Raw genomic sequence first — 23,342 nt, 5'->3', positions numbered from 1 at the left:
GCGCGTGGCCGCAGAGCGGCGGCGGCGTTATGGCGGAGGCGGCTTTGGACGCGGTGCGGAGGGAGTTACGAGAATTCCCGGCCGCCGCCAGGGGTGAGTGGGTTCGCGCAGAGGCTGCGACCGTCTTGCGTCCACCGCCGGGCTGTCTCAGGACGTGGGCGGGACCTTGGGCATGTGGGGAAGCAGAGTCCGGAGTCGGGTGCGCCCTGGCCCTCCTGGGCCGCCGACACCACATTTACCCCTAGTTCGTGTTTTCAAGGAGCGCAGACGCTCGTGCACCTAACTCGTTGCTGGCCCCACTCGGATCACTCGTCTGTCTCAACCTCGCTCCTACCCCCGTGCTGGGGCCTCAGCTCCCCTGTTCCGGTGTTCGCAGGTCCTCGTGGCTTCCTGGCGTGTCTTGACTCTACTCCCAACGTTTGGGCCAGTCTTCACCCTGGTGTATTTCCCACGGTCAACCCGCCCGGAATAATGGGGCAGCCTTCTGTTGCCTGTCGTGAAGTCTTGAGGTGGTCAGGTGTTCCCTTTCAGAACCCCAGCTGGAACGCTTTATTCAGGAACAGACTTCTCCAAGGTGGTGCAGAGCTTTGGGAAAATTGTAGGCAGCTGTACAAGTAATCACTGGCTCTTCCCCTGGTTGGTTTTTATTTTGCTCTTTCCCTCTCTTCCGTTTTTTTTTTTTGTTTTGTTTTGTTTTGTTTTTTGTTTTTTTTTTTGCTTTTTGTTTTACCATTAATTAACAACACGGACACAAGGTTTAAAAAGCAACGGATTTATAATGTGAAGTAAGCACCCCTCCCATTCGAGGCCCCAGTTTGAATCCTTCCAGAAATAATGTTTATATCTACACATACACACACGCAGCACTATATATATTACCCTTCTGTTTACAACTGTTAGTCTGCTAAACACTTTTTTGCACTATTATGTATCTTGAAGACCACCCCATATCCTTCTTCCGCAATCTTTTTCACCTTGTGTACTTGTGGTAATTTACTGAATCAGCCTATTATTGATAGACATTTAGGTCATTTACAGTCTGTCTTTTTGCTAGTGTTGCAACAGATACTAGGAGCACCTCAGTACTCTGCACCTCAATGTGTGAGGCTCTGATCAATGTGTTTAGGATACATCACTGAATAAAATTTCTGCCCTCCCATACCTTACATTCCAAGTGAGGAGACAGATCATTAACCCTAGTCACACTAAATGAGTAATAAGTAAATTATATAGTAGAAGAAATGGATTAGAAGATAAGTGTTGTGGGGGGAAAAATTAAAGCAGAATAAGAGGTCTCAGGCCAGGGGTTGAGTGGAGGATATAGGTTGAAATAAGATGGTCAGGGTAGGTAGGCTGCCTTGATAAAGCCACATTCAAGCACAGGCTTGTAGAAAGGGAGTGAGCTGTACAGACATCTGAGAGAAGAGCATTGCAGGTTGAGGGCACTGGGGCAAATGCCCTGAGGTAGGAGTGTGCCTGGTGTGTTCATGGAACAGTGAACCTGGAACCTGGAACATGCCAGTGTGCCTGGAGCAGTCATTCTCCGCATGTGTGAGTATTTTTGTTGGTTAAATTTCTAGCAGAAGAATTGTTGGGCCAAAGGAATTGTTTGAATCCCTTTTGAAATTCTCTCACATCAAAGCCTCAGAAGGGAGTAGTCATTATCTACAGGAAGTCTTTTAATTGGTGAGGCAGTAAAAATTCAGTAATGGCAGGAAATACAAACGGTGAAAAGAAAGGCAGTTTCCACGCATTTTAGGAATTCCAGTGGGAAAAAAAAAGAATTCCAGTGAGAATAATAGATTTACTGAGCCCCAAATCACCCTCCCAAGATGACTGCTTTGATGGACTGGCATGACTGGGAAGGCCCTTTGCCAGTTTGCTCTCCCTTGCTCCCTTATCTGCTTGGCAGGTACCATCTTACCTCTCTGGCCGGTGAAGCAAGCACATGTTCCAGCTCTTCCCTTTTCTGTTTTCTTGGGCCTACCAGGGTCTTCCCACCCAGTTCTAATTTTTGAGCTAAAGACATTTACTTTTCAACTGAATGCAAAGCAAAGATGACTGGCATGGAGACCTCAGAGGTGAAAATTAGTGCAGTGGCTGCCCACTGGGGCCAAGACATTCAGGCTAGATCTCAAGGATGAAACAAACAAAGCAAAGCCCTGTGTACCCTTTATAGAAGCCAGGAGAAAGGCATTCCCGTTTGTGGGAGCAGTAGGAACAAAGTTTGGCACCACCTGAGTAGAGTGTGGTAAGGGGCAGGCACCAGACAGGAGGAAACCAGACTGGAAAAGTAGGTTGGGCCTGATCATGTATCACCTTGAATGCATGCCAAGGCACATTATAATTTGTAAGGAGTAGTGGTAAGCCATCAAAGGATTTTTTTTTTAACTAGGGGTATGACAAGATGAGATTGTATTTTAGGAAGATGATGGGGGCCAGGGTGAGGGATGCTTTTGAGAGGGAGTGGAATGAAACCCCAAGGAAACCAGTTAGTTCACTGCAGCAATCAGCCAGTCAGGAGATGTTGGAGACTTTCTTTCAACCATTAAGCCAGTATTTTTTGAGCACCTGCTGTGTGTTAGGGACTATTCTAGGTCCTGGGGGGTATACCAATGAACAAGATTTGCATCCTTACCCTCATAGAGCTTACCTTCTATTCTAGCAAGAGAGATCAATAAACAATTTGGATAAGTGAGATATATAGTATGTTAGGTGGTGATGAATGAAAGAAGGAAAAAAGGAAGAAGTGTAGGATTGTTGGGGACAGGTTACAGTTTAAAAGGGTGGCCTGGGAAGGAAACCTCACTGAAGTGACATTTGAGGGCCCAAAGGAGGTTATTTGAATATGGATACCAGCAGAGGAAAGGAGGGGGTGGTTGGTAGAATCAATAGGACTTAGAGACAATCCATAGGGGTGGACAGAAGTGAGGGAGAAGGAAGAGCCAAAAAGAATAGATTTGTGAGAAGTGATACGGGGCCCTATAGACATCTGTGCAGATGGCACACTGCACAACTATAAATGCACATGGTAGTCTTGGATCTCCTGAGGATGGTGATGCTGTTCAGGAAGATCAAAAACACAGTTCAGCCCTTACTTTTCCTCCTGTGGTTTCCTGTAGCAGCCTGTTTTCACAGTTAGGTTGTAATCTTCTTGAGGTGACAATAGGATCATCCCTTGATACTCTGCATTGGCTAAATCAAGTACTGAGTACATTCTAGAGCTTGGTAAGTATCACTGTTGGAGGGTGCTTTCCAGAGCCTGACTCACCCACACCAGCCTGTGGCTTTGGGGCCTCAGCACCACTCATTCTGGAGTTCTATGTACTGCCTCCATGTTTCCCTTTCCTAATGGATGCCATGAGGTTGGACACTGCAGAGTGGGAAAGCCGTGGGGTTCACTGTATAGGGCTGGACATGGTCCCAAGGAGGGTGTGGGTTGTGGGCTGAGCACCATCCCCTGGTCCATCCTGGTGTGTTTGTGGGTGCTTCATGCTTTCTGCCTTAAATTCTCTCCTCAATTTTCAGTTTCTGGTTGTCCAGGGTCCCTTGGTCATCAATGGGCATTATCCAGTGATAGTAGTGTGTCTTGCCCAGGGAGGGCATCTTCTACACAGGCATTGGGGCAGCAACTGGGTGCTGTTGGGTTCATAACCCCACCCTACCCCCACCCCTTCTTTCTCTCAGAGCTCAGTGTGCCTCTTGCTGTGCCTTACCTGGATGAGCCCCCCACTCCACTCCACTTCTATCGGGACTGGGTCTGCCCCAATAGGCCTTGCATCATCCGCAACGCCCTGCAGCACTGGCCAGCTTTGCAGAAGTGGTCCTTCCCATATCTCAGGTGGGGGCTGCCCCTGGGGGGATGTTGGGTGATACTTTGTGGTATTTGGACATGGGCTGAAAAGTCCTTTCCTCCAGAGCCACAGTGGGCTCCATAGAGGTGAGTGTGGCTGTGACCCCTGATGGTTATGCGGATGCTGTACGAGGGGATCGCTTTATGATGCCTGCTGAGCGTCGCCTGTCCCTGAGCTACGTGCTGGATGTGCTAGAGGGCCAGACCCAGCACCCAGGAGTCCTCTACGTGCAGAAGCAGTGCTCCAACCTGCTCACCGAGCTGCCCCAGCTACTGCCTGATCTAGAGTCCCACGTGCCCTGGGCCTCCGAGGCACTGGGTGAGTGGAGGCAGGGGCTGGGCAGGGAAGAAATGGGAAGGACAAGCAGGAGTCAGCCCTGCTTGCTGCTTCTTCCTTTGGTGATGACTTGGCCCATACTCTTGGCCCCTCAGGGTCAGGTGCTATGCACTAAATGCTCAAGTCTCCAGGCCACAACTTTGTTTTTGTTTTTGTTTTTAATTTATTTATTTGTTTTGAGAGAGAGAGAGAGAGAGACCGCGTGAGTGGGGGAGGGGCAGAGAGAGAGGAAGAGAGTGAGAATCCCAAGCAGGATCCACAGGCAGTGCAGAGGCCCACACGTGGCTTGAACTCATGAAACTCCAAGATCATCGCCTGAGCCAAAACCAAGAATTGGATACTTAACTGACTGAGCCACGCAGGCGCACCTCCAGGCCACGACTTTGCATTGAACTACTGGACATTGTCACCCTTCCTCTGCCACAGGGCAGGAGGCTCCTTCTGGAGCTGGCCCTCCTCTGCCCCTTCTCTCTGTTCTCTCCCTGTGAGCTCCCTGGCTCCCCCAAGATTCTGGTCCAGCATCACTGTATGGTGGTTATTCCCAGCCTGGCCTTCGAGGATGGTCCCTTCTGACTTGATCTCTTACCTCTGACCTGCAGGAAAGATGCCTGATGCTGTAAACTTCTGGCTGGGGGATGTGGCTGCAGTGACATCCTGTAGGTATCGGGAATACAGAGGTGGGGGAGGAGGGAAGAGGAGGTCAAGAGTGGAAGGTTGGGTCTGGACGGAAGTTTGACTGTTTTCTAAGATTTGTTCTGGGGTTTGGGTATAACAGAGCGCATCCTGATAGCTCAGATTGGGGAGGGTCCCCATGGCAGTGGGGCGTGGAGGAGACTGTTTCTTCTAGGTCTCCAGAAAGCTCTCCTGAAGGGCAGCTAGGTCGGGGTGAACTCAGGAAAACTCTGTTTGCTTGGATTCCCCCCTTGGTAGAGATGAATGTCAAGCAAATGTCAAGTCCCTGATGGAATTCTGCCTGACTCCTTGGCATCCCCTTGAGCCGGCTTTGACTTTGTGCGATCTTCTGTTATACCACCTGTCACATCTGTCTTGTCATTTGTCCCCTCCTGTGTCCTGCCCCTCATAACCTTGCCCACTGGGCCTTCTTTGTATTGGCAGTACATAAGGACCACTATGAGAACCTCTACTGCGTGGTCTCTGGAGAGAAACACTTCCTGCTACATCCACCCAGTGACCGGCCCTTCATCCCCTATGGTAGGGGACTCAGCCCTCAGGGGCTGGGGGACAGGTGGCCCAAAGTAGAGGGAGGGCAGCAAGGGCCCTGGTCAGGCTGGTGTGCCAGGACGGAGGTGTGGGCACAGTTTTTCCACTGCACTCAGGGAACAAAGGGGAGGGACTGGCAAGCTGCAGGCCACTTGAGTGTCCCTGTACCTTTCTCCTTCTGGTTTCAGAGCTATACACACCAGCAACCTACCACCTCACTGAAGAGGGCTCCTTTAACGTGGTGGATGAAGAGGCCATGGAGAAGGTATCTGCCTTGTTCCTGGGACCTGGGGAGGGAGAAGGGTAGGAACCGTGTCTCTGAGAAGGCACAAAAGAGCTGGGGAGGTGGCACCTTAGTCTGAAAAATCCCTAAGTCTGGGCCTTCCCAGTGCTGAACAGGGCAGAGCTCATGGTGTTTACCTTTGGAAGGGACAGAGCTGGAGGGCCGGGGGCTTTGGGACTGTTCCCTGGCATCCACTGTATCCCCAGGTACCCTGGATCCCACTGGACCCATTGGCTCCAGATCTGGCCCGGTACCCCAGTTACAGTCAGGCCCGGGCCCTTTGCTGCACCGTACAGGCCGGTGAGATGCTCTATCTGCCGGCCCTGTGGTTCCACCACGTCCAGCAGTCCCATGGCTGCATTGCTGGTGAGGAGCTGCCCAGTAGGGCTGCTGGGGGATGGGTTTGGGAGGCAGTAGGTTTGGAGAGGGACCTTCATGCTGAGGTCTCCATTCTCCCCACAGTGAACTACTGGTATGACATGGAGTATGACCTTAAGTACAGTTACTTCCAGCTGCTTGACTCCCTCACTAAGGCCTCAGGCCTCGACTGATGGAACCCTGGTGAACGTTGCCAACGACAAGTGGTGGAAAAGGTCGTGTCCCTCCCAGGCCAAGTCACTTCCAGAGGCAAACTGGAGTCAGCGTCTGCTGACTCCTGGCCCAGCTCAGCTTGGAATCTGCATTGGAGGATTTGGGTGATCTGGAGGTCCAGGAGGTGCCAGGCAGGTCTGGGTGTGAGCTCCCAGGAAGTTACCACACAGGTGAGGCAGCTGCCTGTACTGGAGGAGGAGTGGGACTTCTGGTGCAGCCTCTTACCAGCACCGTGGGCGACTTATCACCTTGGAGCATTGGTGTCCTGTCTGTAAAACAGAGACAATGATGGGTCCTACCCCATGGGGTGTTGTGAGGCTTGGAGAGAGATCTTTAAGGACCATAAGGGGCTGGCACAGAAGAAGTGTTCAATAAAAGGTGGCTTTGATTCATGTGTGCTGAGACTCCCTCTTGAAGTTGCCTTCTGTGGTCTGGTGAGGGCTGGAAGGTTCAGGTAAACATTTCAAGGTGACCCTGATTGGGGGTGAGGCCTGGGTCCAGGCTTGGGACTGAGGACCTCTGCTGCCAACTCCCATGATAGCCACTGCAGCCCCTCTCAGGGCAAGCGGTTCTCATTTTAACTCTGGTGCAGACCTCCCTGTCTTGGCCTCTAAAGCTGTGCCTAGCTTTGCTCTGGCCTTGTTTGCTCTCCTCCACCTCCAGGGAAGCTGTTGGGGTCTGGTGCCGAGGGTCACCCCTGTTTCTTCCACAACAAGCATAGGTAGGAGGGGACAGAAACCCCTGCCCATCCCCGCCGCAGGGTCTCCACACACTCAAGACTCCCTCCCTCCCTGCACCAACCCAGACCTGGAAGAGCCCCTTTCCCGGAGAGCCACTCAGAGGCCTCATCATCCTAGCCACCCAGTGCCGAGGGTGGAGGCAGCCAGGCACGGGGCTTGGGAGGGGGAGGGCTCTTTCGTGAAACAAACCGCGCCCCTGCCAGGCGGTGATGGACCTGGGGCACCCGCTTCACATTAGCCAAGTGCTTCAGTCAGGGCCGGGCATTCCTGTCCTACAGGCACCGGAGGTTGTGAAAGACCCTGTGACAGGGGACAAGGCTTATCCATTTGGTGCTGCTCTGGGTCCACTCCCTGCTTTCCAGATGTCAGTGGCCCTTCTAGGTCCAGGCACAAGAGCAGGGTTGGGTGGGGTAGGTGCTGATGGTAACGCCTAGAGGGAATGGGTCTTCATGGGTGGTAGGCCCCCATTACAGGGGCCATGTAGGTTTAAGGTTCCTCATTTCCTTGACAGGTGGCTTGTCCTGGAGTGAGTGTGAGGCTTGGGTGGAGTGGAGGCGGTTGGGAGGGACCAGGGAGGAGCTTGGGGCCAACTGGCACATTGTTGGCTCCGCGTTAAAAAGCCGACAGTCTTCGGTCCTGCGCCCACTGCCTGTCATTTGTGGCTCTTGAGGACTGTCTGTCTCATGGCTCTGGTAAGACCTGCTGGGGCCCTGGGCCCCCAGGCTGACCTTTGTTCCCTCTGGGGTCTGGTTAATGCTGATTCTTAAGAGGAGCTGTGGGTTTCCCCAGGTGTAGAGAGGGGACTTTGCCAGACTTGGTCCAGGGTGGTGAGCAGAAGCCAGGGAACGGGCCGGGTCTTGGGATAAGGGTCATCCTGAGTTCTTCCTGCCCTAGAGATGGGCTCCAGGCAGAGTTCTCAGGGCCATGGATTTGGGCTACTGTCCTGGGGTCCCAGAAGGAAGTGGCTGCTCAGGTGCTCTTGACTCAGTTGCTTGGAGGGTAGGGGCCCCAGGGCAGACACTGACAGATGAGCTTCCCCGGCTCTGCCCTTCAACTCCATCCATCAAGACCCTTCTGAGGCAGGGCTGAAGGCCAGGATTAGTTGGCACAGGCTTTCCTGGCACACTTGCCATGGTTTATATCCCTAGACTCATGATTGTGGGTTTGGATGGACCTGCTTGGGGGTCCTCTTTAGCCTGACCTGTAGCACCTGGAGGACTTGAAAACCTGTGTGTGGTCTGAGATGCTAACTACTGTTCATAGTCAAGCAGAGAGCCCATTTCCAGAATTGAGTCCTGGCCAGGGGTCGAGAGGCTGAAAACCAACTCTGTGCTCCTCACTTCTACCTCTCCAGATAGAGGGTTTGCTTAACCAGAAAATGCCTCCGTTTAAGCTGCTCAACCAGGGGAGCAGCCCCACCAAGGGGCCCATGGCCAGGCTGGGTCCTGACATGCCTCTTCCCCTCCCTCTGTAGCCTTATATTCTGCTGTTTCCCCCTCCCCCCTGCCCGCCCCATCACGGGCCTCCTGCCAACTAAGACCGCCTCAAGGCAGCTTAGCAAGGGGTAGCTGGAAATGTGGGGTGGAAAGATTTAAAAGACACTAAACCAGTAGCTAGAAGCAAGTAAGCTGTGGGGTAGAGAGCATAAGTCGAGCCGTCCTGGTGCAGTCTTGGCCCTGGACCTCAGGCAAGTGACTATGTAGGCTTTCTGTCTTTCTGTGCTCCAGTTTCCTTGTGGGATTGGTCATAATTAGTCCCTACACACAGCATAGTTGTGTGATTAAAGAAGTTAATGTACATAAAGCCCTTGGGCCAGCGCCGGCCCAGAGTGTTGTGTAAGTGTTGGCAGGCATCATCAGTAGATACCATAGCCTCCTTTCCATTTAGAGCTCTGATGGGTGGAGGGCAGCCATGTGGCTGGGAAGGGCTGATCCCTTTGGTTCAGAATTAGTCCTGGAGGGGGTACTCTGGCCTCTTCTTTGGCCCTTGTTGGCTCTGGGCCCAGCAGCCTGCAGCAAGCCTGACCTGTCCCTCCTCTGCAGGCAAAGGTGCCTGGGACCTGCCTGCTCACCATTCGTGTCCTGCAGGCCTGTGGCCTGCCCTCGAAGGACCTAGGTGAGTGCTGGGCCCAGGGAGGACAGTGGTTCTGGAACTGGATTCAGACTGGGACAGGGCAGTGGGAAGAGATATAAGTAGGGCTGGGCGTGCAAGGGTCCTGAAGAGGGTGCCGAGAGGAGGTGCTGGGTGGAATGTGGGGTTGTGCCTCAGCTTCTTGCTCTTCCTGCCTCCCGACTCAGTCCCATTCTGAGGGTCTCCAGGCCTCCCAGGGCTGCCTATAATGGAAGGTCATGGACTCTGGGAAGCTGGGCTGGGTCAGGCTCTTGGCTGTCAGCAGGCACTTGTCCCTTCTTCCTGCAGTAACCCCCTCTGACTGCTATGTGAGTCTGTGGCTGCCCACGGCCTCTAGCCATAGGCTGCAGACACGCACGGTCAAGAACAGCAGAAACCCCATCTGGAATCAGAGCTTTCGCTTTCGAATCCACAGCCAGCTCAAGGTGGGCCAGGTGTCAGCCCCTGCCCTGCCCGTTGTTCCTGCCAGCCCTTGCTTTCTGCCATGGCCCCACTCACCTTCCTATCCCACTCCTCCTTCCTGCAGCCCCTTACTCTGTTCCCTTCCAGAATGTGGTGCAGCTGCAAGTCTTTGACCAGGACCTTCTGACCAATGATGACCCCGTGTTGTCGGTGCTATTTGACGTGGGGACTTTGCGGGCTGGGGAGTTCCGCAGAGAGAGCTTCTCACTGAGCGCTCAGGCAAGGCTGTGCCCAGGGCAGTGGAAAGCCTCAGCCCAGGGAGGGGAGATCCTTTGCAGGGGAGCTGGGTACATGGCCCTTTTTTCCAGTGAGTGGTCCAGGCTTCCGTGGCATCCAGAGGCTACTGTCAGCCAGGAGTTGCTGTCCACAGGAATAATCCCATCCTTGACCCTCTTTCTTGGCCCCTCAACCAAGGGCAGCTTTTGGGAGCTACCCAGAGAAAGTGGACAGAGCAGGGTGGAGATGGACATTGGCTCTCACCACCTCTCGGGCCCTAGCAGCCCCACTTGGCATGTGTGTTGAAATCTACACTCACGCTCCTCAACCTCTCTAACTTTGTTTTCTTCCTCTCTCCAGGGTGAGGAGCGGCTAGAAGTTGAATTTCAGCTACAGAGACTGTGAGTCAGGGGCCACTGGGCACTTCTTGGGTGGGAGTGCTTCTTTTGGGGGAAGGGCAGAGTCCAGTGTACCCAGAGCATGCCCAGAACTGACACCCTTCCCTCTGAGACATCCAGTGGTGGTAAAGGAATGCTGTGGCCTCTTTGAGGGGTGAGAACCTGGGAGCCTGGACTTGCACTGAGGGTCACTGGTGTCCTTTTCAGGACAGACTGTGCTGAGCAGCTTGTCACCAATGGCATTCTGGTGGTGAGTTGAAGCTCCTCCCTCATGCCATCTGCTATCCCCCTTCCTGAAGCTTGGGGCTCCCTTGGAGATGCATGGGTAGAACTGAGTTGGGGGGGTCCCTGGGATTTTGGTTCCTTAAGAGGATACAACCTCAGGCAAATGGTTGGTGACTCAGGGCCAAGGTAATGAAGTGCTGAGGACCAAAACTAGGGTACTGGGAGGTGGGGGCCTCTAACAGGGCAGGGGTTCAAGTCTGAGGGGCTGTTTTAATGACTCAGGCCCGGGAGCTCTCTTGCTTGCATGTTCGACTGGAGGAGTCAGGGGACCGGAAGGGTAAGTCTCCCACCTACCAAGATAACCCCCAGCCCTCTGCCCTTGTCTTCCTCTTTCTTTTTTTTCTTTTTTCTTTTTAATTTTTTAATGTTTGTTTATATTTGAGAAAGAGACAGTGTGCCAGTGGGGGAGGGGCAGAGGGAGACAGAATCTGAAGCAGGCTCCAGGCTCAGAGCTGTTCTCACAGAGTCTGACTTGGGGCTTGAACTCATGAACTGTGAGATCATGACTGGAGCCGGAGTCGGACGCTTAACCAACTGAGCCACCCAGGTGCCCCTTGTCTTGCTCTTTCTGTGGGGATCTTAGAAGGGACCTTACATTAGCTGCCCTAGACTTTCATAGGCACTGGTAGAGATTAGGGGCAAATCCATGCTGGGGCTCCCCAGGACCTGTGTCCCCTTAGTCCTTGGAGAGGCTGTGATGGGGGCTCCATCTCTGAGCCTTGGCCTGTGCCAGTCCTCCTCCTCAGGGTGGGGGGGAAGTACCCTTCAGGCACCTCATGCAAGACACTCTTGGGCCTTTGTGGGCCAGGATCTTATTCCCAGCCCCTCTGCTCTGGTTCCTATTTCCAGAGTCCGGGGGAAGAGTTCAGCTCATGGTTCCTGGGTCCTGTGAGGGTCCGCAGGAGGCCGCTGTGGGTGCTGGCTCCTTCTGCTTCCATTGCCCCGCCTGCTGGGACCAGGAGCTGGATATTCATCTGCAGGTAGTGTGCTGCTGAGGTGGGGCCTGCAGAGTCTTTCTCCCTCTTTCTTCTAGCCGGTCCTTCTGCTCATGCTGAGCCCCTCACCCCCTCACTCCTTGACAGAATCAGGCACACTGGGAAGAGTATGGGGTCTAGGTTGGCCTCTTATCCCTCTTCCAGCTGCTGCTTGTCACTCCCTGGGGCAATGGGTGAGATCGCTGCTGGAACAGAAGTGATTCTTAGGTATTCTTTCATCCTTCCTACAGGATACCCCCCAAGAGCACCTGAAGGTGCCCCTGAGGGCCTTGCCCTCTGGCCAGGTGGTGAGGCTTGTCTTCCCTACGTCCCAGGTACTTGATCACCCGGAGGAAGAATGCCAGAAGCATAGGCAGGGCTGGGCCCCATGCCTTATAGGGGGCCTGCGGTGGTAGGAGCTTCAGTCTTAGGGCCATGCCCTGCACAAGTGCTGAGCCAGGTTCTGAGGAGAGAGGGGTCCTCTGAACAGAGCTGCCTTGAAGCCTCAGACCTTGTCCCTGTGGAGATGGCCGGAGGCCCGAGGGAGCATGGGAGCATCATAGGGTGTGGCTCAGGCCAGGATGAGAGGAACATGGTGGCCAACTTTTGTGACTGAAGTGTTCATGGTTTTTAGGAACCCCTGATGAGGGTGGAGCTGAGAAAAGAAGACGGGTGAGAGCTGGCTAGTCCCGGGGAGAGGGCGTGGGGGAGAGCAGGCAGGCACCTGCACTTGAACTTGAGGCACAGAGAGGGCCAGGAAGCCACAAGAGAGAAATCATGCTCCCTTTGGGTGGTGGCGATTGTGGGTGGACCGTAGCTAATAATCTTCATGAGACAAGAGAAGTCACCCACCCTGGCCCTTCTTCACATGCCTGGAAGACTAGCCACGAAGAGGTGGGAACACTGTTTCTTGTCTCCGCTGGAGTCATTTTTGGGTGGGTAATGGAGAGAAGCTGAGAGGTGGAAGTAGATCTATGGTGGTGGGTCCCACCCGGGGGCCTTTTTAGGCACCAGCATTTATAGTCGTGGGAATCCATTTTCTTGCATTCCCCAAGTGTCCCCACCTGGGTCTAGGTGCACCTTCTCTCCATCATACCCACACATGTCACACTTCTGTCCAGACATGGGCAGGAGTGTGGTTTGGGGAGAGGAGAGAGAGATTTGAGAAGTGGGCTTCTCAGGTGAGGCAGACCCGGCTTCCTTTTCTGTAATGAGGCCGGGAGCTGCCTGATGGTTCCTTCCTTCCCACCCAGACCCAGGGAGCTGGCTGTGCGGCTAGGCTGCGGGCCCTGTGCTGAGGAGCAGGCCTTTCTGAGCAAGAGGAAGCAGGTGGTGGCCAAGGCCCTGAAGCAGGTCCTGCAACTGGATGAAGACTTACAGGAAGATGAGGTCTGTGGGCTGGGCTGCCTTGGATGGGCATCCTCAGTCTTCCTCAAGCCCAGAGCTGACTGTTTCCTAACCAGACCGGAACTTGGCCCTGCCTCTTACCTACCTGCCCTGCTGTGCCTCCCTCTCACTTGATGTTCTTGGCAGCCTGATGCCATCAAATGCAGAGCATTGCATGAGGCACCTGGAGCTTATAAGCTGCCCCATTGGGCTAGCTTTCCTTCTCGCTTTTTTTTTTAAGTTTATTCATCCATTTTGAAATGGAGACAGTGTGAGTGGGGGAGGGGCAGAGAGCAAGAATCCCAAGCAGGCTCTGTGTTGTCCTCACAGAGCCCAACAAGGGGCTTGAACCCATGAAACCGTGAAATCGTGACTTGAGCCGAAACCAAAAGTCAGACTCTCAACTGAGCCAGCCAGGCACCCTCTTTCTCATTGTTTCTTGATTTTTGGTCTGGTCCAGGTTTTGGGACTTGGGTCCCATCTGACTCATCAGTGAGCCATGTAGCCTGAGGGCAGCCTGCTGGGGTCAGATCAGCTTGGGACACTTTCTAGGGAAATGACTTCTCCTAATAAGAGGGAAAGGGGTGGATGTTTGGGAGACTACAGCCCTGATCAGACCTTGACTGACCTGGCTGTCCTCTCTTCCAGATCCCTGTGGTAGCTGTTATGGCCACTGGTGGTGGGATCCGGGCGATGGTTTCCCTGTATGGGCATCTGGCTGGCCTGAAGGAGCTGGGTCTCTTGGATTGCATCTCCTACATCACAGGGGCCTCTGGCTCTACCTGGTGAGCTGGCAGCACGTTGAGTGCAGGAGTTTGGGGGTGGCAGTCGTAAGGCTGTTGTGGACCCCATAGGCACCTCCGACCTAACTGGGAGAAAGGATGTGCCAGAGAGGAATGTGCTTGGGGGGACCATTGGAAGGTACCTGCTAGTCTGTTGTTCTAGGATAGAGAGTCCGAGGTGTGCGATGACCTCCTGGGCTTTGGCTTTCCCAGGGCTTTGGCCAACCTCTACGAGGACCCAGAATGGTCTCAGAAGGACCTGGCAGGGCCCACCGAGTCACTGAAAACACAGGTGACCAAGAGCAAGTTGGGCGTGCTTGCTCCCAGCCAGCTGCAGCAGTACCGGCAGGAGCTGGCCGAGCGTGCCCGCCTGGGCCACCCGCCCTGCTTCACCAATCTGTGGGCCCTCATTAGTGAGGCCCTGCTGCACGATGAGGTACAGGGGGGCGGGTGTGTGGCCAGGGCATGGTTCAAAGATGGGGAACCGCCCTGGGTAGCAGAGATGGGAAAGGCCCCAGGCACCAGAAAGCACAACTTTAGGTTCAAATCCTCTCCTTCTACCAGCCCCATGACCATACTCTCTCAGACCAGAGAGAGGCCCTGAGTCAAGGCCAGAACCCTCTGCCCATTTACTGTGCTCTTAACACCAAGGAGAAGAACCTGACCACCTTTGAATTTGCTGGTGAGTAGCCCGGAGTGGAGACGTGTGATCTCGCAGCTGGCAGGGTGCCTGTGTGTAGGAGATGGGTGTTACACCCTCCCCTTCTGGGCCAGGTCCCATGCCTTCCAGAGATTATTAATCATCCCACCAGAGTCACTCAGGCTTTGGGATGGGGGTGGGGCCGTTAGGTTCATGCTCAGGGTGCCTGTAACCAGCCTGAGCCTCTAGGTCCCCAGGCTTCCCTGGTGTGAAGCCCGTGGTGGTTGAGGGTCCTGGAGTTCTGAGCCCCGCAGTGAAGCTGTGTGGTCTCCTCACAGAGTGGTGTGAGTTCTCCCCCTATGAGGTTGGCTTTCCCAAGTACGGTGCCTTCATCCCCTCTGAGCTCTTTGGCTCTGAGTTCTTCATGGGGCGCCTGACCAAGCGGCTTCCTGAGTCCCGAATCTGCTTCCTGAAAGGTGAGAGGCCTGGGAGGTTAGGGAAGCGGAGATAGAGGGGAGAACGGGCCTGGCGAAGATGGCAGGCACCACCCCCCCCAAACCCACCCTCAGCTCAGTCATGGGGATGCTTCCCAGACTAGGATGGGCCGTGGGCAAGAGTCAGGTTGTGATTGGGTAGGGGCTCTCTCCCCCTCATGTCCTTTCTGTTCCTCTTGTGTCCCCTTTCTCAGGTATCTGGAGCAATCTGTATGCAGCCAGCCTCCAGGACAGCTTATACTGGGCCTCAGAGCCCAGCCAGTTCTGGGACCGCTGGGCACAGGATCAGGCCAATTTGGGTGGGTGCCTGGGCTCCTTGTGAGCAAGTGGAGAGGCCCCCACAGGGGCTGGATCTGGAGGATGGTGGGGGTGGCTCTCAGGCCTTTGGGAGTCCACAGAAGCTGGGGTAAAAGTTTAGGGGTCCCAATTTCCTAAAAGATGCCCTACTTTACTCCTTCTTAATTGAGCAGACAAGGAGCAGGTTCCTCTTCTGAAGATAGAAGAGCCTCCCACGGGGACCGGCAAGATTGTTGAGTTTTTTACTGACCTTCTGACACGGCGCCCACTGGCCCAGGCCACACATAATTTCCTGCGTGGTCTTCAGTTCCACAAAGACTATTTCCAACAGCCTTACTTCTCCACCTGGAAAGGTATCTCTTCTCTCTCTGGTCCCAGCTTTCCATGGGTCTGCCCATGACCACCTGAGCTTTGGGTCCCTGGTCCAGATATCCACACTCTCCAGCCCGTGGGCCCCAAGCTCCTTTGAGCTTAGTTCACTGGGCTGCTTGGATCAGCTACCCTTTTTCCTCTCATTTGTGGATCAGGGCCCATCTGTGGCATCTTGGGAAGTGACAGGCCTACTTTTGGTGGGAGAGAAGAGGGACCAGAGGGCAGAGTCGGATTCTGCCAGTAGCAAGGAGCTAGCATTAGGCCAGAGGGATCTGGTGGCCTCAGCACCAATGATAGCTGCTTTTCCACCCCATTCCCTCAACTTTTCCAGCCACCAAACTGGATGGGCACCCCAACCAGCTGACACCTGCAGAGCCCCATCTTTGCCTGCTGGATGTTGGCTACCTTATCAACACCAGTTTCCCGCCCCTTCTGCGGCCCACACGGGATGTGGACCTCATCCTGTCACTGGATTACAACCTCCAAGGAGCCTTTCAGGTGAGCTTTGGGCAGACGTGGGAGACCGTGCTGCCCTAGGCCTGGCCTGACATCCTGGCTCCTGCCTCTGGGGATGTCTGCCTTGGAGTCCAGTATGTGGTCCACCTTCCCTTAGGGGCTGTGACACTCTGTGAACAGTGTCCTATGAACTGTGGATCCTGTGAATTTACCACTAGGGGGACTTATTCTGCTCAGGAAGCCAGATGAAGAAGGAGCTGGTGATGCCCCTTTGTGGCACCTGCCACCCGCATTCAGTCTAGACCTCTGGATCCCTCTGCTCTGAGTTTTTGTGTTGGTCCGGTGAAGGTTTTTGCAGAACCTGGGAGCAGTTAGCAGCCCCGCGCAGCTGAGGGGTTGGAGCCCCTTCCTCAGTCCGGCCCGGTGCCAGGGGGTCTGAGTTGGTGTCCAGGTCCCACGCATCCCAGCTGACCCCCACTGGCCCAGTGTTGGAGCCCAGCCATCTGACATCACTTCTGCTGCCCTGCAGCAACTGCAGCTCCTGGGCCGGCTCTGCCAGGAGCAGGGCATCCCTTTCCCGCCCATCTCCCCCAGCCCAGAGGAGCAGCGCCAGCCTCCGGAGTGCTGCTTGTTTTCTGATCCAGACTGCCCTGATGCCCCAGCAGTGCTGCACTTTCCTCTGGTCGATGCCTCCTTCCGGGAGTACTCGGCCCCTGGTGAGCCCCTCCATCCTGTCTCTCCACAGTGCACCCCCCCCTCCCCCCACATCCCCAGTGCACGTCCTGTCCCTATTCTGCTACACTGTCTCCACTAGGCATCCAACGGACACCTGAGGAGAAGGGGGCCGGAGAGGTGAACCTGTCTTCATCCAACTCTCCCTACCACTACTCGAAATTGACCTACAGCCCGGAGGACATGGACAAGTTGCTCCACCTGACACATTACAACATCTGCAACAACCAGGAGCAGCTGCTGGAGGCCCTGCGTGGAGCTGTGCAACGGAAGCGCCGGCAGCACCGGCCATAGTGATGACGCTGCCCCGGCCGGGACTCCCCACTCCCCTCCCGACACTTTGTCAGACTCACTCCCTGTCCACCTGGGTGTTCTGGGTGAGTCGGGCAGAGACCGTCATCACCAACGGTTCCAGAGCCTCCGCAGCCTGGATGGCCCCCTCGCGCTCTGAGGGGCTCTGCCAAGATATGTGCCTGGCCCTACCCAGATAGGGCCCTGCAGCCACCAGCACCCTCTCCACATACTTCCAGGTAGGTTGAGGGTTTTAAAAGGGCTGAGAGCCCTGTCTCCTCAGGCTGGAGGTGGTTTCCTCTTCAAGAAGAACATTCAGAGGTGGCCGGAGGTAGACCTGGGGGCCGTTACTGACCATATTTGCAAAAGCGTTCAAAGCTATGTGACCCTTTCCCTTGCTACTTTGAATAGTTGTACAGAGTGAAATAGAGCGGTTTATGTATCACAGAGGATCATACAATGTGAGATGTTAATGGGTTATCTGTCATTGCTGCCAAGAAGAGACAGGTCATTCCATGCTCCTGGTTGCACATAGCAAGGACTGGTTTGAACATCTCCCCAGGGGTACCTCACCGAGCTAGATAGCAGGTCAGTCCAAACCTCCCCTGAAGAGAAGGCCATGTCTGCCCTGCTGGAGCCACGCTCTCCAAGCAGGGAGGTGGCCAGTTTGGCCTGGGCAGGGTTGGGGGGCGGGGTGGTGGTGGAGGGAGTCTCTGCTACTGGAGCCCTGGCCGTGCACAGGTGAGCAGACTCCCTGGCAGTGAGTGACACAGCACCCCTGTCCCACGGTGGGGATGGCCACCCCCAGGATCTGAAGAGCCAGAGGCAAGTCCTAATGGCATAACCTCAGCAAGTTGTGACCTTGGTAAAGGCTGCCTCTTAACAAGGAACTGTCTATTCCAGAATTTGGTCCTGAGGGGCCTGGCAGCAGAGTCTCATTCTGTTCCCCTAGAGGCTGTCCTTGTTTGTAGCCTCGAGGTTTGGTGCCATCTCAGGGTTTGCTTCAGGGCCCAGACCTGTTGGGAGAACAAAGAAGCAGAGTGAAATTAGGGCCTAGCCTCCCAAGAATCTTTGTCGGGCATTGGTATGCAAGGGCTCTGGCCTCCCTTGGAACTAATGTTGACGTGGATCCTGGAAGCTGACAGGCAGCTGCAGGAGTGACAGTGGGGTATGGGGCATATGGGAGAGGACTGGGTCTTGTGGCCGAGCTCCCTGTGTCTGCTCTCACCCAGTGATTCTCGGGCCCTGTCCTGAGCATGGGGCTAGAGTCACAGCAGAAGAAATGATTGCCCTGGTAGCCTTAGAAGCCACCATCCAGGATGAAGCCTATTCATTCAGCAACATGTGCTCTGAAGCCTAAAGTGGAGCCCGAGGGCCCTGCGGGACGGGCTTGCAGAACTGCCAGAGACTATACCCGCGGCTGCCCTCCGCTGTGCTGTGAGTGCCCCTCAAGCCCAACAGGGTGGGGTCTGTCTCTGTGCACGGGCATGACCGCCTGGCTTCTGGCTTTCCTTTCGCATTGGAGCAGGGAAGGGCAGGCAGAGAGCAGGGTACAGCTGTCCTGCAACATGGCTTCTGTCTTAGGAAGAGGAGACCAAGGGGTGAGAGAGGTGGGAGCCCCGGAGGACAGAGCCAGGCAGGCTTTCTAGCATGTGCAAAGGGACCCCTGAGGGGCCTGTACCTTGGGCTTGGCCTGGGCAGGAAAGGCGGTGGGAGCCTTGGGCAGGTTCCTGGGCAAGGCCAGCAGCCTGCAGCAACTCCATGGGCTGCAGCTGACCGTCGGCACTTACATGCGGCTCCCTCACTGAGGTGGTCAGGGGCCAGCCTTGGAAGCTGTGGGGAAGAGGAGCCTCAGGGCCTGGACTCTGTTGCCATTACTGAGTGAGCAGAGGTTTACACCAGATGAGGCGGGTGCTAGGGTTTTCTATTGCTGAGGGTCTCAAATATGGGCGTTACCCCATCACCCTAGCAGTGCAGGTCTGAGTCTCTGGCTCTTGGGCTTGAGAGGGCAGCATCTGTGCCAGTGATGGGGCTCAGGATTCGCATCTGCCCATATACCCAGCTGTCCTACCTGAGCGAGGCAGCTGTCTTGGGCGCCCTCTCAGCAGTGTGCTCAACAGTGAAGCCCAGAGGTCTGGCTCGGTGCTCCAGGCTCAGACAGTGGGCTGCAGAGCACAGAACAATGGTGAGCCTGGCCCAGATGCTAGGCCCTCTGCAGACAGCACACTTTCCTGCATGTTTGCATCTCTGTTGAAATCCTAACCCCCAGGTGATGGTATTGGGAGGTGAGTAGGTCATGAGGGTGGAGGCCTGACCAAAGAGTAACCTTGCCCCTTCAACCAAGTGAGGACACAGCAAGAACTAGGACACCCACAAGACGACTCTTACCAGACATGCAGTCGGCTGGTGCCTTGCTGTTGGACTTCCCAGCTTCCAGAACTGTGAGAAATAAACGGTTCTTGTCTGTAACCTGCTCAGTCTGGTATTTTTGTGAAAAGCAGCCCACACAGACTAAGCTACAACTGCTGCAGGAGGTTCTGTACACACCAGGAGGGGTGGTGCAAGGCCCCCCAGTGCACCCCATCTCCTAGAAGGCTGAGCGCAGGTGGGCTAAGAAAGGCTCAGCCTGGAGGAGATCCAAGATCCCTTTGGGATTCTGGAAGGACAGGCTCAGAGATATCCTAGGGGGCCAGAGACTGAGGAATGGAGCCAAGAACCCAGAGAGACTGGGAGGAACAGGAAGGGACTCCCACCTGGGCAGTGACATGACCGGAATACACTGTCCAGGTGGAGCCTGTCAAACCACATGGACCAAGAGATTCCCGGTGCAGGAGTGCTTTCCAGGCATCCCTTGTGATAGAAGTGGGTTTGGCTGTTGTCCGTAGATACCCCAAGGGCAGAACATTCAGAGCTATTTGAGGACTCAAAGGTTCGAGAAGGTCCCAGGGTCGCACAACAAGCCTAGGAACACTTGGGTGTCAGAGAGGCACACTCCACAAAGGGGGTGGGATAGGACCAGGCGGCAGCCAACAGGTCAAACATGGCCCTACTTCTACTACAAATTAGCTGTGTGATCTTGGGCAAGTTGTTTACCCTTTCTGGGCCTTAAATTCCTAGTATCTTTTCTCAAGGTCCCACTTACCTCTCAGGCTGTAGAGAGGATGGTACCTCTATAGCCTGAGAGGATGTAGGAAACCACAGCCTGGGGTCCAGGGAATCTGTGCCCCAAGTCCCACCCCAGGCTTGCCCTGGTGCCTACCTGCCGTGCCACTCAGGGCTCGATGCCAGCTCCAGGCATGCTGTTCTGATGGTGCTGCATACGGGATCTCCACCCCACTGCTCAGCCTGCTGGGCAGAGAGCCATGGGTCAAAACTCTGCCTCCCATGGGGGGGACCCCCTACCTCGAGCCTCTTGGCTGCTCTTGTGAGGCTGTGCCTGCTGGGTCAGGATGTCTTGGGGCCATTGTCTGTCTCTCCATGTGGCCCTCACCTTATGGAGAAAGCATATTTCATGCCACTCCAGTACCTCAGCCTCTCACACTGGGCTCCTGTGAGATCAAGGGTGTCCACGGGGGCCATGTTCTGAGAAGAGAGGCGAGAGGGGTCACAATGGCCATGTCCACTCTTCTCCATGGGCCTCTCTGTCTTCTGCCTCGCCTGTATTCCACTGCCCAGTACTTCTGCTGCAGTCTTCTTATCCCAGAAGAGGCTCAGGGAACTGCCCCCAGGGTCCCACAGCAGCAATCCCAGGGGCTTGAGCTGGGCTGTGGAGAGAAGGGGGTGGGTGAGGTGACATCAGCCGAGCATGGAGGGGAGGCTGCAGCCTGGCCTTATCAAAGCCTGACTGTGTATCTCCAGAGGCTCCCAAGCAAAGTCCTGGACTGGTCCAAGGTGTCCATGGGGAAGAGGGAGCCAGGGAATGACATGTAGGGAAACCAGGAAGAGGAGGAAGAGGGACTCGCTCCCCACCTGGTGGGGGGGGGGGGTCGGCAGAAGCTATGAGGTGTCTTAAGAATGAAACTATCTTGGGGCATCTGGCTGGCTCAGTGGGTACAGCATGTGACTCTTGATCTTGGGGTTGTGAGTTCAAGCCCCACATTGGGTGTACAAATTGCTCAATAAAATATATAAAGGAAAAAGAATGAAACGGTCTTAAGACTCAGGGGTGTGGGGCCAGGGTGCCAGGCCTTGATGGCCCCTTGAAGCCCAAGTGGTTCTGTGGAGGAGAGCTGCCTGGAGAAGGAATCTCCTGGTACTGACCTGCCTCTCTGCAGGCCATTGCTGCTTGAGCTCCAAAAATCCTTCCATGGTGGGGGCACCCTTTGCATCCTGAAAGTTCAAGAAGGGGCCCAGGAAACATCCAGCAACAGAGGACAGGACCCCTCTGGAAGGTGGGCTAGGAATCTACCCCTTTTTGACCACTTCATTCCTGGGGAATCTCGGTTCCTCTGCCCAGTGTCCCCAGCACCCAGGGCCTCAGCGCTGGCTGTGGGGTGTGGGCCTTACCCCTACAGCCCCAGCCCCACTGGGCTCCTGCTGCCTGGCTGCACGTTCCAGGAAGAGAGTGGTGGCCAAGGGTGTGTGTGACCCAATGGGGACACCTGGCTGCAGGTCCCTTGTCTCAGCCAACTGTAATGGCCCCCAGCTTCCAAGAGGCCTATGCTGGAGGGAGGTAAACTGGTGGCCAGCACTCCCGGGTTTCAGCCCTGTCCCCTGCTGCAGCAGCTTCTGTTCCACCTTGGAAAGGGGAGTAAGGTGAGCCAGATCAGCCTCTGCCGCCCCGGATCCCTCCCACCTGGAGAGTCCCTATCTCCTCATTAGGCTTCTCTTCCTGCGTCAGCTCAGGAGACTTCCCTGTCATCCTGGTCCATGGTGGGGCTCTAACCCACCAGGACACGGAGGTGACAGGACCCTGCAGCTGGCTAGGCAAAGAACAGGTTTTCCTGGGGGGTCAGATATGTGGGCTCCGTTCATTGGGGAGGTCCCGACTCTCAGGCTGAGACCAGGATGCTCCCACCCCCAGCCCTCAGGTCCCTAGATCCCAGTGTACTCTCACCCCAGCCTCCACTCACCCCTGTCTCCCTCTGCAGTTGGGCAAACTTCTCTTGCTGGGCTGCCAGTGACTTTTCTAAGTCATGGTGTCCATGGAGCAGCAGCTCCACATCGGCCACCGAGTGCTGGGGAGAAGTAGGTCAGGGTGAGGCCCGGCTCCAAGGGGCACCAAGAGCCGCACCCTCCCCGTCCACAGCCTGGCGTGGCTGTTCAGGGAGCAGAGGAGGACTAGGACCTGCCCTTGGCCACAGCTGCCATCGCGTAGCCGGTCAATGGTGGGGCCTTGGCTCACCCCGCAGTTGGGGTCCAGCAGCAGGCCCTCCCGGGAGGCCAGCCAGGCCTCGGCCTGGTCCAGCTCCTGCCGCAGCTTCTGCAGGCCCCAGCTCTCCTTGCAGCGCTCCTGGCGTAGGGCGCAGGCCTCCGCCAGTGCTTGCAGCTGCCCTTCCAGCTCCTGCAGACACCCTGTCACCTGGTGGGAAGCGGCGCTGTGGGCCAGACGCTGGAGCAGAAGCCCTGAGGCACGGCGGGGCTGGTGCCCAGCACACAGGTCCAGGAAAGGCCCAGACCCTCCCCGTCTCTGCCTCCTTTGCCTGCCTTCTCTTCCTGAGGGTTTCCATTCCTGCTAGGGGTTCCTTGGGTGGTTGGACTCCCTCCCCAGCTCAACCTCTGGCCCACCTTTGTGCTCATACCTCGGGGGACATGAAGTGCCCACTGTCCACCAGCTGCTGTCCTTCCTGCCGTACGTCCTGGGCCCGAAGGCAATATTCCTTGATTTCTTGCCCCAGCTCTTCCTGCTGCACCAAGAGCTGCTCGGCCCCCACCAGGTCCCCAGCCAGCTCCAGTGATGAAGCCAGAACCTGCTTCTCCTGAGCCCATGCTCTGGGGGTAGGGAGACAAAGCTGCTGTCAGGGCTGGGAGGGAAACCTCAGGAAGCAGGGCAGGAGCTGGGCACGGGACAGGGGAGTCCAGCTCCCTGAAGAGCTGGGGTGACCCCCACCCCGCAGGGCAGAGCTGAGCCAACAGCAGGGCAGGGTGCCGCTTACAGCAGTTCCCTACAGCGGCCGAGGAAGGCATGGCCCTGGGCGGCCTGCTCCAGCTGCTGACCCTGCTCCTGGGCCTTCACGTCCAGGGTGGCCCAGGCATCTTCCATCTTGGCCAACTGCTCAGACAGGCCCACCCGAGCCACAGGGTGTAGCTGGCCCAGTCTGCAGGCCTCCATCCGCATCCGGGCGACCTCCTTCTCCATAGCTGCCAGCTCCCTCTGCCACCAGAACGCATGATCAGGCCTCACCCTGGCAGCCTGATACATGCTCTTCATTTGGTCCTCTCTGAGGAGTCCTGATCTGCTTC

General features: G+C 55.7%; 2 protein-coding genes across 3 annotated transcripts in view; one reads left to right on the top strand and one right to left on the bottom strand.

Moving 5' to 3' along the window:
- The first annotated feature begins 4 nt into the window (after positions 1-4).
- Positions 5-19,424, top strand: LOC102959018 (bifunctional peptidase and (3S)-lysyl hydroxylase JMJD7). Of its 2 annotated transcripts, XM_042989088.1 has the most exons (25): positions 5-93; positions 3,688-3,841; positions 3,919-4,172; positions 4,790-4,846; positions 5,307-5,402; positions 5,600-5,676; positions 9,068-9,140; positions 9,444-9,580; positions 9,705-9,836; positions 10,194-10,234; positions 10,439-10,481; positions 10,739-10,793; positions 11,366-11,496; positions 11,742-11,825; positions 12,125-12,162; positions 12,744-12,879; positions 13,525-13,661; positions 13,872-14,094; positions 14,223-14,340; positions 14,637-14,774; positions 14,987-15,091; positions 15,263-15,442; positions 15,793-15,959; positions 16,447-16,633; positions 16,732-19,424. In XM_042989088.1, exons 1-25 carry the CDS (start codon positions 30-32, stop codon positions 16,941-16,943), a joined length of 3,039 nt encoding a protein of 1,012 aa, XP_042845022.1. In that variant the 5' UTR covers positions 5-29; the 3' UTR covers positions 16,944-19,424. The 2 variants fall into 2 exon arrangements, with proteins under 2 accessions (XP_042845022.1, XP_042845021.1); XM_042989087.1 differs by lacking the exons at positions 9,068-9,140; positions 9,444-9,580; positions 9,705-9,836; ... (14 more) ...; positions 16,447-16,633; positions 16,732-19,424 and adding exons at positions 5,901-6,060; positions 6,157-8,116.
- The window catches only part of SPTBN5 (spectrin beta, non-erythrocytic 5), a 45,326-nt gene continuing 39,872 nt past the window's right edge, over positions 17,889-23,342 (bottom strand). The window contains 14 exon segments of the mRNA XM_042989223.1: positions 17,889-17,956; positions 18,622-18,773; positions 19,012-19,105; positions 19,329-19,379; positions 20,200-20,285; positions 20,431-20,522; positions 20,619-20,665; positions 20,668-20,704; positions 21,201-21,269; positions 21,540-21,677; positions 22,013-22,117; positions 22,285-22,461; positions 22,682-22,871; positions 23,036-23,253. Coding sequence (XP_042845157.1) covers positions 17,889-17,956; positions 18,622-18,773; positions 19,012-19,105; positions 19,329-19,379; positions 20,200-20,285; positions 20,431-20,522; positions 20,619-20,665; positions 20,668-20,704; positions 21,201-21,269; positions 21,540-21,677; positions 22,013-22,117; positions 22,285-22,461; positions 22,682-22,871; positions 23,036-23,253 — 1,524 coding nt within the window.

Source organism: Panthera tigris, chromosome B3 (assembly GCF_018350195.1).
Source record: "Panthera tigris isolate Pti1 chromosome B3, P.tigris_Pti1_mat1.1, whole genome shotgun sequence".
NCBI lineage: Eukaryota > Metazoa > Chordata > Mammalia > Carnivora > Felidae > Panthera > Panthera tigris.
This window is presented reverse-complemented; position numbering and strand designations above follow the sequence as displayed.

Coding starts and splice junctions, on each gene's coding strand:
- LOC102959018 (XM_042989088.1), top strand. CDS start 30: ATGGCGGAGGCGGCTTTGGACGCGGTGCGGAGGGAGTTACGAGAATTC. Junction 11,497..11,741: donor AGCTGGATATTCATCTGCAG/GTAGTGTGCTGC, acceptor TCCTTCCTACAG/GATACCCCCCAAGAGCACCT. Junction 13,662..13,871: donor GGGGCCTCTGGCTCTACCTG/GTGAGCTGGCAG, acceptor TGGCTTTCCCAG/GGCTTTGGCCAACCTCTACG.